The 16,504-nt window shown below is 38.8% G+C and overlaps 1 protein-coding gene and 1 long non-coding RNA gene across 4 annotated transcripts; both read right to left on the reverse strand.

Annotated features, from left to right (window-relative positions):
• Positions 1-388: 388 nt before the first annotated feature.
• LOC120293206 lies at positions 389-1,896 on the reverse strand. The gene is made up of 2 exons (XR_005550941.1): positions 1,762-1,896; positions 389-836 (listed from the first exon to the last, which is right to left on the reverse strand). It is a non-coding gene; the product is annotated as an uncharacterized LOC120293206 (long non-coding RNA).
• Positions 1,897-2,141: 245 nt separating this feature from the next.
• LOC104446791 (disease resistance protein RPV1-like) lies at positions 2,142-16,386 on the reverse strand. 3 transcript variants are annotated; one of them, XR_005550942.1, is made up of 4 exons: positions 15,959-16,386; positions 6,011-6,425; positions 4,503-5,633; positions 3,339-3,457 (listed from the first exon to the last, which is right to left on the reverse strand). XR_005550942.1 is itself a non-coding variant. In XM_039312169.1 (2 exons), exons 1-2 carry the CDS (start codon positions 5,277-5,279, stop codon positions 2,196-2,198), a joined length of 1,656 nt encoding a protein of 551 aa, XP_039168103.1. In that variant the 5' UTR covers positions 5,280-5,314; the 3' UTR covers positions 2,142-2,195. The 3 variants fall into 3 exon arrangements, 2 of the variants coding, with proteins under 2 accessions (XP_039168103.1, XP_039168104.1); XM_039312169.1 differs by lacking the exons at positions 3,339-3,457; positions 6,011-6,425; positions 15,959-16,386 and adding an exon at positions 2,142-3,074 and having other exon boundaries at positions 4,503-5,314; XM_039312170.1 differs by lacking the exons at positions 6,011-6,425; positions 15,959-16,386 and having other exon boundaries at positions 4,503-5,314.
• Positions 16,387-16,504: the final 118 nt, after the last annotated feature.

The raw sequence follows: 16,504 nt of genomic DNA on the forward strand, positions 1-16,504 counted from the left end.
GTTGCATGACAGACATGAGGGTAATGGTACTAGTATATTTTTTCCTTTTATTTTGCAGATTTTCATGGGGTACATCAGCAGAGCTCAGATGCAAATTTGATTGCCACTGGTGCAGTTCCACTGCTAACACCACAACCTGTAGCTGATGTTTTTAATAGTGTTGCAAGTCCATCAATATTGTCAGAGCAGGGCAATGATCCATCCTACGACATATCTGAACTTGGATATGCAAGACTTGGGCATAGTGATCCTGCTGATCTTGGCATCGACAAATGTGAATGTGAGCTGGCCTATCCAGAAGCAGGTTTGGAGTACGGACTCTTCAATGGAAAGTCCATTTTGGACAACATCGAAAGATTTTCCTCACTTGAAGTATGCAACAGAGGTGTAAACAGCATGGTGAGTGGCAAAGGAGCCCCATTGCAAACAACACTACGTACAATCCCAAATTTCCTGGCGCGCAACATTCTGCCGCCGCAAGGTTACAGTTTTCGAAGGGTCTTAGCTGTCCCTCTTCCGTCGGAAGAGGGGCATAAGTTGAACAGAGTTCTTACAACTGCGCAAGAGAGTTTATCTACAGCAAAAACAGACATGGAAGATCTCATAGCCAGGTTGGATCAAGAGATTGCTTTAAGACAATTCTTAACAACAAAAGTATGTTCTTTCCACTTGGGGAAAATGTCAAGTCTTGTATCAACCCATCATCTCCGATCAAGAGAAATGTTTGCTGCCTCTCCACCAATTTGTATTTTGAGATTTGTGCCATCCAGAATTTCAGCTTCTATGCAGTAAATTACTGGTATTTCTTTCCCCAGCTGGTCCCTGCGAACTTCTCCCTGTAGTTTGAACATATGCCAGTAGTCATTTTGATAGTATATGCAGGACTAATCAGACGTACTCGAAGGATGAAAGGCAGTATGGATCTATTTGATGAATACTTCACATGTGTAGCCCTTGGAAGTGGCGGTATTCAAATTTGTTATATTTTCCGTGTTGTTGGGCTTTTATATGGATGCTTAATCTGTCATGGGTCGTTCTGGTTGTCATATCCCCATCTTGAGACCATTACATGGTTAAGAGACTGTCATTACCTAGTTACGCGTCGACTTTTCTGACTTCTGCCACATACTCGTGTTCATTCACGTGTCATTGTTTTAGATGATGCAACTAAATTCATATAGATTGTGTCTTGAAGGTCAAAGATCTTGAAGTGAAACTTGATTACCATAAGAAAAATTGAGGAAGATGCGAACGGTCTAGTTCATCGACAATGCAACATTGAGGAAACAAGCCATTTCAGTAATTTGTTGTGCTTTAAAGCCATAAGAAATGATGAAGATGTTGAAGAAGTTGGTAATTCACATTGTATCTTGCGAAATTTATCCTTTGATTGACATTTCCTCCAGAATTAGAATGGTTTGTTCATATCAAACGGCGACACTCCACGACTCTTTCAAGAAGTGGTAGTTTTGGATGTACACACTTCTAAGAGTTTATATACATAGGAAATAGGTTTTGTTAATGGATTTTAGCTTTATGACTTCCTTTTGGTATTTGTAATCATTGTCCTTCCGCTGTATATTTGTAGAACCTTAGAAAATTTCTTTTACATCGCTAAGAATCCAGCATAGTAGCCTGTTTTCTTTTAGGTCTTTGGATTCCGACTAAAGTAAGTGCAAATCCTTGATTGATATCATCGACGACTATTTCCATGAGTATCAATATATGTGTTGCAGATGCAAGAAGAAATGACTTGCTTACTTTAATCCAATGAAGCCGATCTAGTTCTCAAATAATCCCTGATGAGCATGTACGTCCTGAAATATGGCCATGAACAAATCGATAAAGGCATATGTGATATCCGTGAGCAGAACTAAAAATTACAATAATACGAAGACAAGAAAGAGTAGCCAAACTAATTCGAGGTAATTTGACGTCTCCAATGACAAGTGTCAATTTCTCTAGACAATATAACCCCTCGATCCACTTTATATTTGGGGCTCCTTGTCTGAATTCTGGGAACCAAGGAGTGTCGTACTTTATATGAAGATCGACTAAGTTAGATAGGTATGAGAGGTCGAGGGCTGTCCACAATAAAAGAGGTGAGAATTTTAACTCCTTCAAACTCACAGGAAGCAACTGTTCAAGTTCATAACATTGATCCAAACAAAGTTGTTGGAGATGAGAAAGCTTATTCATAGTTGTGGGCAATCTCCTAATCTTGCTCTTTGATAGCTGTAGCCCCCTAAGAAAAGATAGACCCTGAATTTCACTTGGAATTTCTCCTCCATATTTTCACAAGATCCAGCATTCAAAACTTTAAGATTCTTTAGCATCCATATGGCATTTGGTAGCTCTCTAATCGCAGTACCAATTACACCTAAAATCTCCAATTGTTTGAGCTTTCCAATAGAAGTAGGTAACTTTGTAATCTTTGTGTAGTTCAAATCTAGCACTAGCAAAGATTCTAGCCCTCCTATTTCCTTCGGTAGCTTCTTTATAGGAGCCTGAAGCATGCTCATCTTCCTCAACTTTTTAAGATTCCCAATAGACGCAGGTAATTTTCTAATTCTTGTTCTGGTCAAATCTAGCTCAAGCAAAGACTCTAATCCTCCTATTGTCTTCGGTAGCTTCGCTATCCAACTGTCTGTAAGTGTCATCGTCCTCAACATTCTAAGACCTCCTACGGAATTTGGAAGTTTAGGCAAATTAGAATTAGTCAAAGACAATTCATTCAAACTTGTCATCTCTCCAATGGAATGTGGAAGTTCATGAATGGACATCCCTTTTATTATTAGCATTGATAGGGATTTTAGACTACCAAATATAGAAGGTTTTGGAAAAAGGTCATCACAACGATTTGCCTCTATCGGGCTATAAAGGGTCACGATATTCCAAGAGCATATTTTTAAGTACTTTAGGTGCTCTAGTTGAGAGAGAGAGCCATCATTTACTAGCAAGCTTGCACATGATTGAATAGTCAATCTCCTCAAATTTGAGCATTTCGAGAAGTCGGGAATCCTTTTCATGCTTGTACCAAAATAGATCTCTATAACTTTCAAGTTCTCACTCACCTAAAAAAACCAAATCAAGAATTAGCCAATTCAAGAAATGATAAGTTTGAATAGCAAGACAAATGTGATAAAACAAGTAAACTGCATGATATGATGTTTGTACCAGGCATGACTTCCATCCGGCCCAATCTTCGCAATATCACTACGGCTAAGCAAGAGCACGACTAATTTCTCCAGCACAAATTCGTTGCACTTAAATCCAAAGGGCAACCAACCCAAGTTAACCATGTTAACTTTGAGAGAAGATTCTGGAAGTCCCCAAAGAAAGTCTCCGCCCTCTAATTCCAAGAATCTTAGATTGGGCAGCTTTGAAAATTGTTCACTTGTGAAAGTTTGCTTTTGGAGAGTCTTGTTAGCTTGAGTGCTACTACTTTCTGTGTCCCCTAGTAATAGGAAAAGCATAAGTGAACATTTGAACTGGATGACAAACAAGGTGCTGTACAAGTTTGAGGAGCTTGATTATGTTCAAAGTAATAAACACACATTATTGGTTCATACAAATCTAAATTGAGAAAAGAATAAGTAAGAAGTTCATACAATTGAAATGAATTGCTTATGTTGTATAAAGCAAAATAATATTTTCAATCTATCAATTTAAGCTCTGTTGCAAAATGATTGCAAAAAACTTTAATATCACCGAGCAAAACCGTTTGATAGAAAAATACTGCCCCATAATTAACCTTTTTGCAACAAAAAGTTCTGCAATGGTTTTGCAATTTAGAAAAAGTTGCCAGACCAAATTAAAAAAAGTCTCTTGAGTTTATAACCCCATTCCGACTCTATGCCCCGAAATTTGCTTGGCCTAGGGTGTGTGGAAGCTTGATATACTCAAGAGTTTCCCTTATTAGGTTTCCTGTGAGGTTTATTACAGGATGAAGACAAGAGCTAGAAAGTCTTGTTTTAGGACTCGCTGCTGATTCTACATAATAAAAGAGCATGCAAAAAAGGGATCCGCTTTCATAATAGTAAAGATATTCAACCAACCTCATAAAAGTCTCTCGTATATTGTTTGAAAGCTCTACCGAGCTATACACAAAAGATTACATACTATTACAAAATCTATTACCAAATTTCAGGTAAGGGGTCTCATTACGAGTAATGTTGCTAACGATTTCCAACTTAGCAAAAAGGAATAAAATCAGCCTTAAATAGCCTTGATAGCCTGGGGAGTTGCAATATGAATTGGTTGAACAAACTAGTATTTAAATGCAATCCTGAAGTGTTTGCTACTATTAACTTTCATGTTGTAACCTTTTAGATATGATAGATAACGGAATTACCATCATCAATTCTTATAAACCTTTTTTTTTTCTTTGCCAAAGTAAAAGTTAAATAAAAAAATGTACCAGCAAGAACTAACTCCACAACCTTTGGAAAATGCATGGTTGAGTTTTTCCTAAAGAAAATAGTAAGGTGACAATAGCTTACCTTTTTCCTCTGAACCACTTCGAGGGCAAACTCAGGCTCCCACAACCTGCTACAATTCTCTGGAAAATTGATGTCTTCACACCTAACGATTTCTCTTCCAAGATCTCTAAGTTGATCATGCATCCAAAATTTAAGATCTTTTGTAATCTTTATCAAAGACTTACGAGTAAGGACAAGTAGTTCCATCTCCGGAAAATAGTTGGAAGCTTTCCACATATAGCTCGGGTGGAGTATATCTTTTCCAATGAAGAAACATGAAATATCAAGAAAGATCTCTTGTTGCTCAGGCTCTAACATGTCATAACTGAATTTTAATTTATTGAAGACTTCCCGGTTGGGCACCGACTTTAACTTCTGCAAAGTGACTTTCCAAGACGTTTTGCTCTTGCCTTGAAGTGAGGAACCAATAACCGCAATAGCTAAAGGAAGTCCACCTGTTGTGGTAGTAATTTTCCTTGAGATATCATCGAAGTCATGTGGTGGTAAATCCATCTCGAAGGCATGTTTACTAAAAAGCCGAAGAGCATAGAAAAAATCCATTTCTTTCATTTTATAGTATTGAAACTCTTGAGAATGTGCTTGGAAACTACTCCCTTTGTCCTTCTCTTTGATTGGCAAAAAGTTGATGTCCCTTGTTGTAATGATTATTCTGCTTCCTGAACCAAACCAATCACTCTTCCCAGCTAGCTTAGAGAGTTGATCCCTATTATCCACATCATCAAGAATAAGGAGAACTTTCTTATCACAAAGTGTTTTTCTAATCATTTCAATCCCCATGTCAACAGAACTGAGAGTTTCATGAAATTGGGATTGAAGAATTTCTAATAATAATGTTTTTGTAAGTCAACAATTCTTTGGTGTTTTGCAGATTCACGAATGTCCGAAAGGAAGCTACAGACTGCAAATCGATTGGAGATTTGATTAAAGACAGCTTTTGCTAGAGTTGTTTTACCAATGCCGCCCATTCCATGGATGACCAAGTAGCAAACATCACGAGAACCTTCGTTTAACTTGTCAATGATAGCTTCAACATGATCATGAATCCCGACTAAATGATCGGGCAATTTTCTCTTTCTACTCATCAGCTTGGTCAAAACCTCATAAACAATATTGTTGATGATTTCACCCTGGCTGCCATATAGACATAAGAGTCTTAGCGTGAAACATATGACAAACGAACTCTGAAGTTGAGGAATATTGTAGACACAAAACTAATTGGATTTTTGACTGGGTGAGGTTTTACTAAATGGAAGCTCACTTTCTTTAGTGAAAGGAAATCTTGCCTAATGAAAAATTAGATCTATACTCTATTTGGATGAGTGACTTGGGAGCAGAAGATAATTACCAGGGAAAAAAGAAAGAAAATGGATAAGCCAATTGACTGTGATTGGTGGGATTAATTACAACAGAAAAAAATGGGAGAAATTTCTATTCCTTATTATAATCTCACTTTTTACCGCTCAGGAAAATAAATGAACCAAAAGCAGTTTCCAAAATCATACTCTTACCATTTGTCCCTCATTTCCCATCTCGCGATTCCTGCAACCGCTTTCAAAGCTTTCTTCCACCGCTGAACCTCATTGCAGCGGCCCTTCTTCTCATGCTCCTTTAGATCTCCACGGTACAATTCAGTTTTGAGCTTTACATCCTCGGAATTTACGTCATAAAAAATGGGTAGGATCACTTTTTCATTCGCTTTGATTGAACACTCCAGCATGTGTGTGAGCTCGCGAAGACACCACTTACTAGATGCGTAGGTCCTAGAGAAGACGGGCAAGTATATTTTGGAGGATTCAATGACATGCAGAAGCTCACCTTTAATCTTTTTGCCCCTTCGGATCCCTTCATTGTCTCTGAAAACGTGAATCCCAGCATTGGCTAAGGACTGATAGAGCCAATCGGTGATATTGAAGCGGGTATCAGATGTTGGAGAAATCTTCTTGAAGTGTTTTGAAGTTGACAAAACGATTCTATCAGTCTAGTCTGAAGGCTTGCAAACTCTGCTATTTAAAGTCTGAAGACCTCCGGACAGCCAGACTCAAGACTAAAAGTCTATCCTCATTGACAGTCTCTAATCTATTGAAGAAAGGTTATCCGGAACTGTATGTTTCGTTAAGGATTTGACCTTATCAACTGGAGAAGATCTCGTGGCTGGAGAAGACTTAACGGAGTCCTTTGATTGATCGAAGATTGACTCGATAATTGAAGATCCGGTGATTGCCTAAGTATTATTGGAAGGTTCTTGCTTATGGAAACCGAGATCCCGATTGTATGGGCGAACATGATTGATGGGCTATCAACACGTTCCTTTAATAGCTTGAACAATCTTCCTAATTGATTCTGACCAACGGGTAGATTGGAGGAATTCCTTTGCTAAGTGCCAACGGGTATGATGGCATAAAGGAGTATATAAGGAAGACTGTCTTAGTTGTTCAAGGTGTGCGCGATAGAAGAATTCCAAAGTCTGAAGCTTCTTTTTGTTTAGACAAATCCTTTGAGTGAATACTTGTATACAAAAGAGAGTCTATATTTATGAGAGACCTTGAGGAGGTGTGGTAGAACATCTACACTTTGGAATCAAGGCAAAGCTGTGCTGTAACTTCTCTTTTGATCATAGTGAAATCCAGCCGGTGGGCATCGGTGTGGAAGAGGGACGTAGGCTTGGAATAAGCCGAACCACTATAAATCCCGTGTTCAATTTTCTCTTCCTCATTCTCTCTACCTCGATCGTATTTCATTTTGTTAATTAAGAGAGAATTTACTTTCTATCATATGCTAAGAATCGCTTCCGTATTTCAATAAATTGTTTATGCACCTATTCATCCCCCTAAGTACTCATACTAGCAATATCAATTAGTATCGAGCCCGAGTACTTACTTTATTTGAAGTGTTTTACTGTAGTAAAAGATCCATGGCTAGTATGCTAGCACCAGGGCTGATGGAAGAGCAAAGCAATACTGACCACCCTACTTTGATGGAAAGGATTACAACATCTGGAAGAACAAGATGAAAGCTTTCCTACGATCAAAGGATCCTCTGGAATGGGACGTTGTAGAAAAAGAAATTACTCCTACCACCGCATCGCCCCGAAAGAGGAAAAGAAACCGATGAAACCAGCGGAATGTCTCAGAAGAAATAATCAAGAGACAAACACTCGATGCAAAAGCAATTTACTCCTTATATTGTGCTTTATCACCAACTGAATATAATATAATATCTTCTTGTGGTACAAAAAAGAAGTTTGGGACAGATTGCATATCACCTATGAAGGAACAGACGAGTGAAGGAAACAAGAATCAACATTCTTCTTGGTCAATACGAAGCCTTCGAATGAAACTAGGAGAATCTATATCTGACATGTTTAGTCGTTTTACAAATATTGTGAATGGTCTTGAAAATCAAGGTCAACCAACTTCTGATCCCATGAAGGTAAACAAGCTACTGCGTGGACTCTCCAGGGATTAGAATCACATAAAGACTTCGATAAGAGAGACGCAGAATTATGCCACTATCTCGTCGACGAGCTAATTGGAACTCTTCGCCTTATGAAGTGGAAATGATCAATGAAGATGAAGATCCAAAAGGTAAGAAATCCATTGCGTTAAAATCAAATGATGATTCCGATGATACATTCTCTCAAGATGATATGGACGATGAGGAGCTTGCTCTCATGATAAGAAAATTCAGAAACTGAATAGAAAAGGAAGAAGGTTCAACACAAAGAAACAAAGCTTTCAAAGACAGCAGACTAAGTCTGTTGATGATGAGGAACCAAATAAAGACGTAGTCCGCTTTGAATGTAAGAAAAAGGGACACATCGGACTCCAACCGTCCTCTTCGAAGAAGAAGAGAGAAAAGCTGAAAATTTCAAAAGCTCTCAAAGCCGAAACCTGGAGTGACACGGAGTGTGAAGAAAGTGATAATGAATATGCCAATCTATGTCGATGGCATAATCGACTCGCACTCGCACTCAATCGACTCGGACAAAGTGAATTTGAGGCAAGTAATTTTAAAATTCCTGTCAAAGTTTCTAAATATATTGATGAACTATGCTTTAGTCTTAAGACTTCTCTCAAAAGAATTTCCGAACTGAAAAAAGAAAACTCAGCTCTAAAACAAAAGGAAAATGTTTTAGCGAAAGAGTGAAAAGTCTAGACTTGTCTCTGCTTCCAATCTTAAAGAAAATGAAGACAATCTTTTAAAAGAAAATGCTTTTTTTAAAAACAGACTTATCAAATATATCAAAGAAATTTTCAATAGGGTCTGAAAACTTGAGAAAATTCTTTCAGCACAAAGACCTTACTTCAATAAGTCCGGTCTAGGTATGACAGAAGAAACAATTCCCTTGATTGATTTTCCTAAAGTAAAAGAAAGAATTAAGAAAAGACTCTCGAGTGAGGTTTACAAAAATCACTTCAAGAAAGTTTTTGTTAAATCTGTAGGTAGAAATGCTCTAAAATGTTCAAATGCAATAGTCCGGATCACTTTGAAAAGAGTGTCCTATGGTTTGGAAACCTGTTAAGAAAATATGGGCTAATACTCGCTTATGTTACTAACACCAAAGGACCCAAGAAAGTTTGGGTACCAAAGAAAGCTTGAGACTCTTTTTAAATGCAGGTCACCGTCAAGAAAAATGTAAAGTGGTATCTTGACAATGGATGCTCAAGACACATGACAGAGACTCAAAATGCTTCATAAAGCTTGCTCAAGTAAATGGTGGAAAAGTTTCATTTGGAGGAAACAGAAAGGAAGTATTGTGGGATTTGGAACTGTGAAAATTGGAAATCTCACAATAAGTAATGTTTCCTTAGTGGAAGGACTCAATTACAATCTTCTCAAAGATTAGTCAACTGTGTGATACCGGGTTTCAAGATCTTCTTTCAAGAAGGAATATGTTCTGAATCAAGAAAGACTCTACTCGCCCTTTCATGGGTCGTAGACATGGAAACATCTATCTTCCGGATGTGAAACCAAATGAATCGCAATGTTTTATCTCAATTCAAGACGAAGCAAGCTTATGGCACGAAAGCTTGGTCATGTCAACATGAAGCAATTAGCCAAAATCTCATCAAAACAGCTTGTTCGAGGACTACCCAGTTACCTTATCAAAAGACTGATCCATATACTCCATGTATTCTGGGAAAACAGGTAAGAAATTCATTTAAGCCAATAAATCATGTCTCTACTAATCATGTACTACAGTTGCTGCATATGGATCTCTTCGGACCAACCAACACGAGTATTGGAGGTAAGAAATATTGCCTAGTAATTGTGGACGATTACTCCCGTTTACTTGGGTATATTTCATTGCAAGTAAGTCCGAAACCTTCTCGTATTTTGAAAAGTTTACTAAAAAGGTTCAAAATGAAATAGGATGTGTTATCTCTTGTATAAGAACAGATCATGGAGGTGAATTTGAAAATCAAGATTTTACAAAATTTTGTGATGAATCTGCTTTAATCATGTGTTCTCCTCTCCATATACTCCTCAAGAAATGGAGTTGTGGAAAGAAAGAACAGATCTCTTCAGAAATGGCTAGAACTCTTTTAATAGAAAGCAAGATTTCTTCACGATTTTGGGCTCAAGTCAAGTTTCAACAACTTGTTATATCATCAATAGAGTCTTCTTAAGACCTATTCTAGAGAAAACACCTTATGAATTGTTCAAAGATAAGAAGCCTATTGTTTCATACTTTCATGTATTTGGTTGCAAATGTTTTATATTGAAAAATGCAAAAGATCGAGTTGGTAAGTTTGAAGAAAGATCAGATGAATGTATCTTCCTTGGATATTCTACATCAAGCAAAGCCTTCAGAGTCTATAACAAGAAGAGCCAGTCTATGGATGAGTCAATGAATGTCAAATTTCAAGACTCAACACAAGATGAATCAAGTCGACTCATCAAAAAGAGTCCGAACTCCGCTCCGCACCTTCCAAAGCTTACAACTCAAGAAGCATCTCGAGACTGAAAACCAGATCGGGATGTTCGTGAAGATTCAAACAAAGAGAGAGATCATCAAACAGACAAATCAACAAGTAACCGGAAGCATAAGTCCAGTCATCCCAAAGATCTTATAATCGGCGAAATTAATGAAGGAATTCGCACTGCATCCAAAAGGCAAGAAGAGTCTAGTGCCGTAGCTCTTGTTTCTCAAATTGAACCAAAAAGCATAGAAGAAGCTTTGTCCGATGAAAGCTGGATTGAAGCTATGCAAGAAGAGCTCGATACAGCAAGCATTAATGATGTCCGGGAATTGACATCCAAACCAAAAGGTAAAACCGTTATTGAGCTAAATGGGTGTTTAGAAACAAGATGAATGAGAAAGGAAAAGTCGTACGAAACAAAGCAAGACTCGTGGCCAAGGGATATACGCAAGAAGAAGGAATAGACTATGATGAGACTTACGCTCCGAGCAAGGTTAGAAGCTATTCGACTATTACTTGCGTTTGCTTGTTATAAGAATTTCAGGTTATTCCAAATGGACGTCAAAAGCGCATTCCTAAATGGATTTATCCATGAGGAAGTTTATGTGAACAACCACCAGGGTTTGAAGACCCAAAGAAGCCGACTTAGTCTTCGAAAAAAGGCTTTGTATGGTTTAAAGCAAGCACCTCGAGCTTGGTACAACAGATTAAGTAAGTTTTTAATACAAAATGGTTTTGTCAAAGGTAAAGTAGATACGACTTTATTTATCAAAAAGGAAATCAAAAGTTTCCTACTTGTTCAAATATATGTGGATGACATTATTTTCGGATCTTCAAATGAAAATATGTGCAAGAAATTTTCTAAGTCTATGCAGATGAATTTGAAATGAGTATGATGGGAGAATTAACATTCTTTCTTGGTCTTCAAATAAAACAATTGAAGGAATGAACTTTTATTTATCAAGAAAAATATATTAATGATCTTGTCAAAAGATTTGGACTGAGAAGTGCAAAAGACCGACATACCGATGTCAAGTTCTTTGAAGATAGACAAAGATGAAGAAGGGAAGAAAGTTGATCAAAAGCTATACAGAGCATTATTGGTTCACTTCTTTATCTTACCGCTTCTAGACCCGACATTTTGTTGAGTGTTTGCATCTCGTGCTAGGTTTCAATCGTATCCTAGAGAATCCCATCTCAAGTCTGCGAAACGCATCATTAAATACGTGGCTTCATCATCAAGCATCGGTCTTTGGTATCCTAAGAAGGGAGACTTTAATCTTCCTGGGTATTCGGACGCAGATCCGCCGGTTGCGAGTTGATAGAAAGAGCACTTCGGAACTTGCCGCTTGCTTGGAAGCGGGACAGTGTCTTGGTTTTCAAGGAAACAAAGCACCGTGTCTCTTTCAACAACGTAAGCGAGTATGTAGCCCTAGGAAGCTGCTGTTCGCAAATTCTATGGATAAAACAACAGCTAAGAGACTTTGAAATTGAAGACTCATGCACAGAGATTAATTGCGACAACACCCGCTATCAACCTCACCAAAATCCAATTCTCCACTCAAGAGCAAAGCATATAGAGATTCGACATCACTTTATTAGAGATCATGTTCAAAATGGAGATGTTTCAATTCAATTTGTTGACTCAAAGAATCAACTCGGATATATTCACAAAGCCTTTGGAGAAAAATCAATTTGAGTCTATTCGGTCCGGACTCAACATTCCGAGGTATGAGGATATCAAAGTCTAAAGACTTTCGGACTCGCACTTACAAGACTTTATCTCGAAAGACAAGCCTTGGTACGTCCGTCGACCGTAAGTCTTTCTCCCTTGAATCTCATCTTGAAAATGTACGATCATCGACCGTGTTAAATTGTTGTTATATTTAATTGACGTAAATATTGCATCGCTTCATTTTCAAAAGGGAAGTTATTTTTGAAATAGCTATTTTTGCGAAAAATACAGTTATTTTGAAAAGGCATATTTTTATTTCCTTTGTGATGGTTCGTTTACCCTTCTTTTAACCGATCGTGCACCGTCGATTCCTCTTCACTTTTCTCTCAAAAAACCCTAGAAAGCATCGATCCTCCATTCCCGTTTGTCTTCTTCGTTTAATCCTCAAAAAGTTGTCATCTTTCCTGGGAAAGTCAAGCAAGAAGGAATCTTCCAAAACTGAGAAAGATGTCATCTTCAAGGAAGTCCTCAAGAATCGCAAGCGGGGGACCACGGCGGATGAGTGAGGGGGCCTACGCACTTCGATCTTCAAGATGAAGTGACTCCAACAGCAAGCGAGCCCACAACATTCTCAACAGCGTCATTCTCCTCCATCTAGTCCTCAAGGAGTTGATCATCAACAATGAAAGAAATCATCGAGGATGCAGACTCGTAAGAGTTCAAAAGCCCGCTTATATTTACCAGTTATATCGTGCCCTAAAAGGAATTCGTACTCCTTTGAAATACATTGATGATTTTCTTAAAGACAAAGGACATGGGAACGAATATATCTTTCTGAAAAAATGGAAAGTTTGGGAATTGCTCGAAAAGGGGTGGCTGAGGAGACCCTTGCAAATATCCCAAGTGATCCTCGTGGGGGCAAATAATCCTGTAGATGGAAATGATGATGATAAATTATATACAATTTCAACCGAAAATGGGTGTTGCGGTTGAAAATCAAGGAAAAATGGGAGATTTGTTCAGATCAAAGGAGCAAAATGATATGTACTCGAAATTGCTGAAACGTGGGGTAATAAACCCTAGAAGTGTGGATTTTGATTTTCTGGATGCAAAGAATGTGAACTTGAGGGAAAAGTTCATTATCTTCAACTTGAAAAGTTCTCGCTTCGATACTACGTAGGCATATGCTGAATTAACTGCATATTTCTATTCAAATCTAAGCTTTTTGGATGCAAATAGATTCTCTTTCAGCGTAAAAGACCAAGACTATGTTGTGGATATGAATATACCGCATGTGTTAGAAGTCGAAAGAGGAAGATATCAATCAATCAAAGTTTCCATTGCTCGGGCCACACTTGAACTAGTGAAGGACAGGAGAACAGATGAAAAGATCAACTACTTAAGGATGGGTGCATTCAACATCTTGCTTCACAAGATTGTGATTAATTGCCTCCGACCAAATCAACTTCCAAGACAGATGTTTCAAGTTCGGAGGCCAAGCCGATGTATGCCATTCTTTTTGGAAAAGGTTTTCTCTCCTCACACCGTGATGTTTCACATGTATAGAGCAATGATGAAGGACAGAGGTCAACTCCCTTATCCAAGCCTTGTTACGAAGTTATTCGATTATCTCGAATATTCAGCCTCCACAAATCTTTTGTGTTCGACCATGCGATCATATGGTGGTAGGTCTGAAAATGGTGACCAAAATGCGTTTGAAGGAACCGAGCAAGGAGTTGGAGAAATTCAAGGAGAAGACTCCCGCAAAATCTCATCAAATATCTTCTCGCAGCTAAAGAAAAGGGAAGGAGCCCATGGTTGCTCCATCCAAGAAAAGAAGAGCTCTCCTCGTTGAGGATGAAGATGATGAGGAAGACATCACCATCTCTCGCATTGGCCTTGAAGAATTTAAGTCGTCCTATTCCACAAAGAAGATTCTGAACAAATGACAAAAGAAGCAGAGGAGAAGGAAGCAGAAGAATTAGAAGCTGAAAAAGAAACAGAGGAGGAAAGACCAAGAAGAAAGAAGAGAAGAAGGAGAACATGAGGAACACTCTTCTCCACCCGTAGGCATGAAAACAGGGAGATCAAGAAAGGAGTGAAGTCTTCATGTCCCGATGCAAGTGAAGGAGTCAATCGCTCACCAAAGGACCTGCAGGATGTTTTTGCATCTCGCTTTCAAGAAGAAGGTCATGAAGTTTCATCGCCAAACCCGCAAGATTATGCTGATCTACCATCGTCTCGCATTTACTCCATCGATCGAGCCGAAGCAAGTACTCGACTGATAATGGAGCAGATTTTCGTAGAATCATGGATATTCTCTTGAGATGCGAGTCAAATTTATGCCTTGGGATGCGAAGTTCAAAGCTTGAAGAATGAAGGTCAAGCTTCTTCCTGTTCTTTTGAATGATAAAATGCAAGCCCTCTCTATTCGAATCAGTCCAATGCCAAGAGTGAGGAGATTGCACAACTAAAGGAAGACTTTAAGAGGCCGGAAGGCATCGTTCGCCTATGGAAGATTTCCAGCTTGTCCGCGTTCCCAAGCAATCTTAACTTCATCTCATCCTTTTAATGATGACAAAAAGGGGGAGAGATGCAAGATTTGATCAAAACTTTTCATTCATTAAACTTTTTGTTTGTTGGATTGTTTTGTGGTTTGTGGTTTGAACCTGTTTGACTTTGTTTTGTGTCCTGGATGAGAACCGAACTAGACTTGGACTTTGATCGCTTATTAACCAATATTGATATCTTATGAATGGCTTAAATCATATACCTGGACTAACCTATTTTCTGTGGTTGCAGATTCTAGTGTTATTCTCATTAGCCATTTATCTCTATAAGATATGCATATGTGTTTGAGGAATGTTTTGCAGTCAAAGATATCCAAATCTGCAGGAAAGTTTTGTCACCATCAAAAGGGGGAGATTGTTGGAGAAATCTTCTTGAAGTGTTTTGAAGTTGACAAAACGATTCTATCGCCTAGTCTCGAAGGCTTGCACTCGCTATTTAAAGTCCGAAGACCTCCCAGGACAGCCGGACTCAAGACTAAAAGTCTATCCTCATTGATAGTCTCTAATCCATTGAAGAAAGGTTATCCCGTAACTGTATGTTTCGTTAAGGATTTGACCTTATCAACCGGAGAAGATCTCGTGGCTGGAGAAGACTTAACGGAGTCCTTTGATTGATCGAAGATTGACTCGATAATTGAAGATCCGGTGATTGCCTAAGTATTATTGGAAGGTTCTGCTTATGGAAACCGAGATCCTGATTGTATGGGCGAACAAGATTGATGGGCTATCAACACGTTCCTTTAATAGCTTGAACAATCTTCCTAATTGATTCCGACCAACAGGTAGATTGGAGGAATTCCTTTGGTAAGTGCCAACGGGTATGATGGCATAAAGGAGTATATAAGGAAGACTGTCTTAGTTGTTCAAGGTGTGCGCGATAGAAGAATTCCAAAGTCCAAGCTTCTTTTTGTTTAGACAAATCTTTTGAGCGAATACTTGTATACAAAAGAGAGTCTATATTTATGAGAGACCTTGAGGAGGTGTGGTAGAACATCTACACTTTGGAATCAAGGCAAAGCTGTGCTGTAACTTCTTTTTGATCATAGTGAAATCCAGCCGGTGGGTCAGGTGCGGAAGAGTGGACGTAGGCTTGGAATAAGCTGAACCACTATAAATCCCGTGTTCAATTTTCTCTTCCTCATTCTCTCTACCTCGATCGTATTTCATTTTGTTAATTAAGAGAGAATTTACTTTCTATCATATGCTAAGAATCGCTTCCGTATTTCAATAAATTGTTTATGCACCTATTCACCCCCCTCTAGGTACTCATACTAGCAATATCATCAAGACCTCTAAAACTCAAAAATACTTCGTATTCAGCCCTTGATGATGAATTGCCATCATGGACACAAGCAGACATGGTCGCTGCGTCTGGTGAGTCCCTCTTTTTCTTCATTCTCCTTCAGCAGCTCAAAATTTTCACCGGGTTGGATCGCAACGAGACGTGCAGCCCTTTCTGGATCTGAGCTGGATTTCTCAACAGGAATCAGCAAAGCGCCAGAGGCAGGAGAATTGCAATGCTCTTTCGCATTATTTCTCGGATTTGTTTGCCTTTTTTTTTTTTTGGGCCCGGCACCGGAAGGATTAGGAACGGCGACAACTTCAACAAGTGAACGGAATTCCTCCAAAGCGGCTGGCAATAATTGAGGTTGCTTTACACTGTTCCTTCTTGTGCGCTAGGACCTCATATCTAGAAGTAGTGGATTGACATCCACATATATTTTCGCGAGGGATGCTTGAGGCCCTCCGGTTGCAAAAAGATCTTCGAACGTGGGGTGGTTGGCTCACGATCCCCGCCGGCGCCGTGTCGCCCCCTCCGTCGTGCGGTGGCGT

The sequence above is a fragment of the Eucalyptus grandis genome, chromosome 5 (genome assembly GCF_016545825.1).
Source record: "Eucalyptus grandis isolate ANBG69807.140 chromosome 5, ASM1654582v1, whole genome shotgun sequence".
NCBI lineage: Eukaryota > Viridiplantae > Streptophyta > Magnoliopsida > Myrtales > Myrtaceae > Eucalyptus > Eucalyptus grandis.

Coding starts and splice junctions, on each gene's coding strand:
- LOC104446791 (XM_039312169.1), bottom strand. CDS start 5,279: ATGGGGATTGAAATGATTAGAAAAACACTTTGTGATAAGAAAGTTCTC. Junction 3,075..4,502: donor AAGTGGTTCAGAGGAAAAAG/GTAAGCTATTGT, acceptor TGGTTTTTTTAG/GTGAGTGAGAACTTGAAAGT.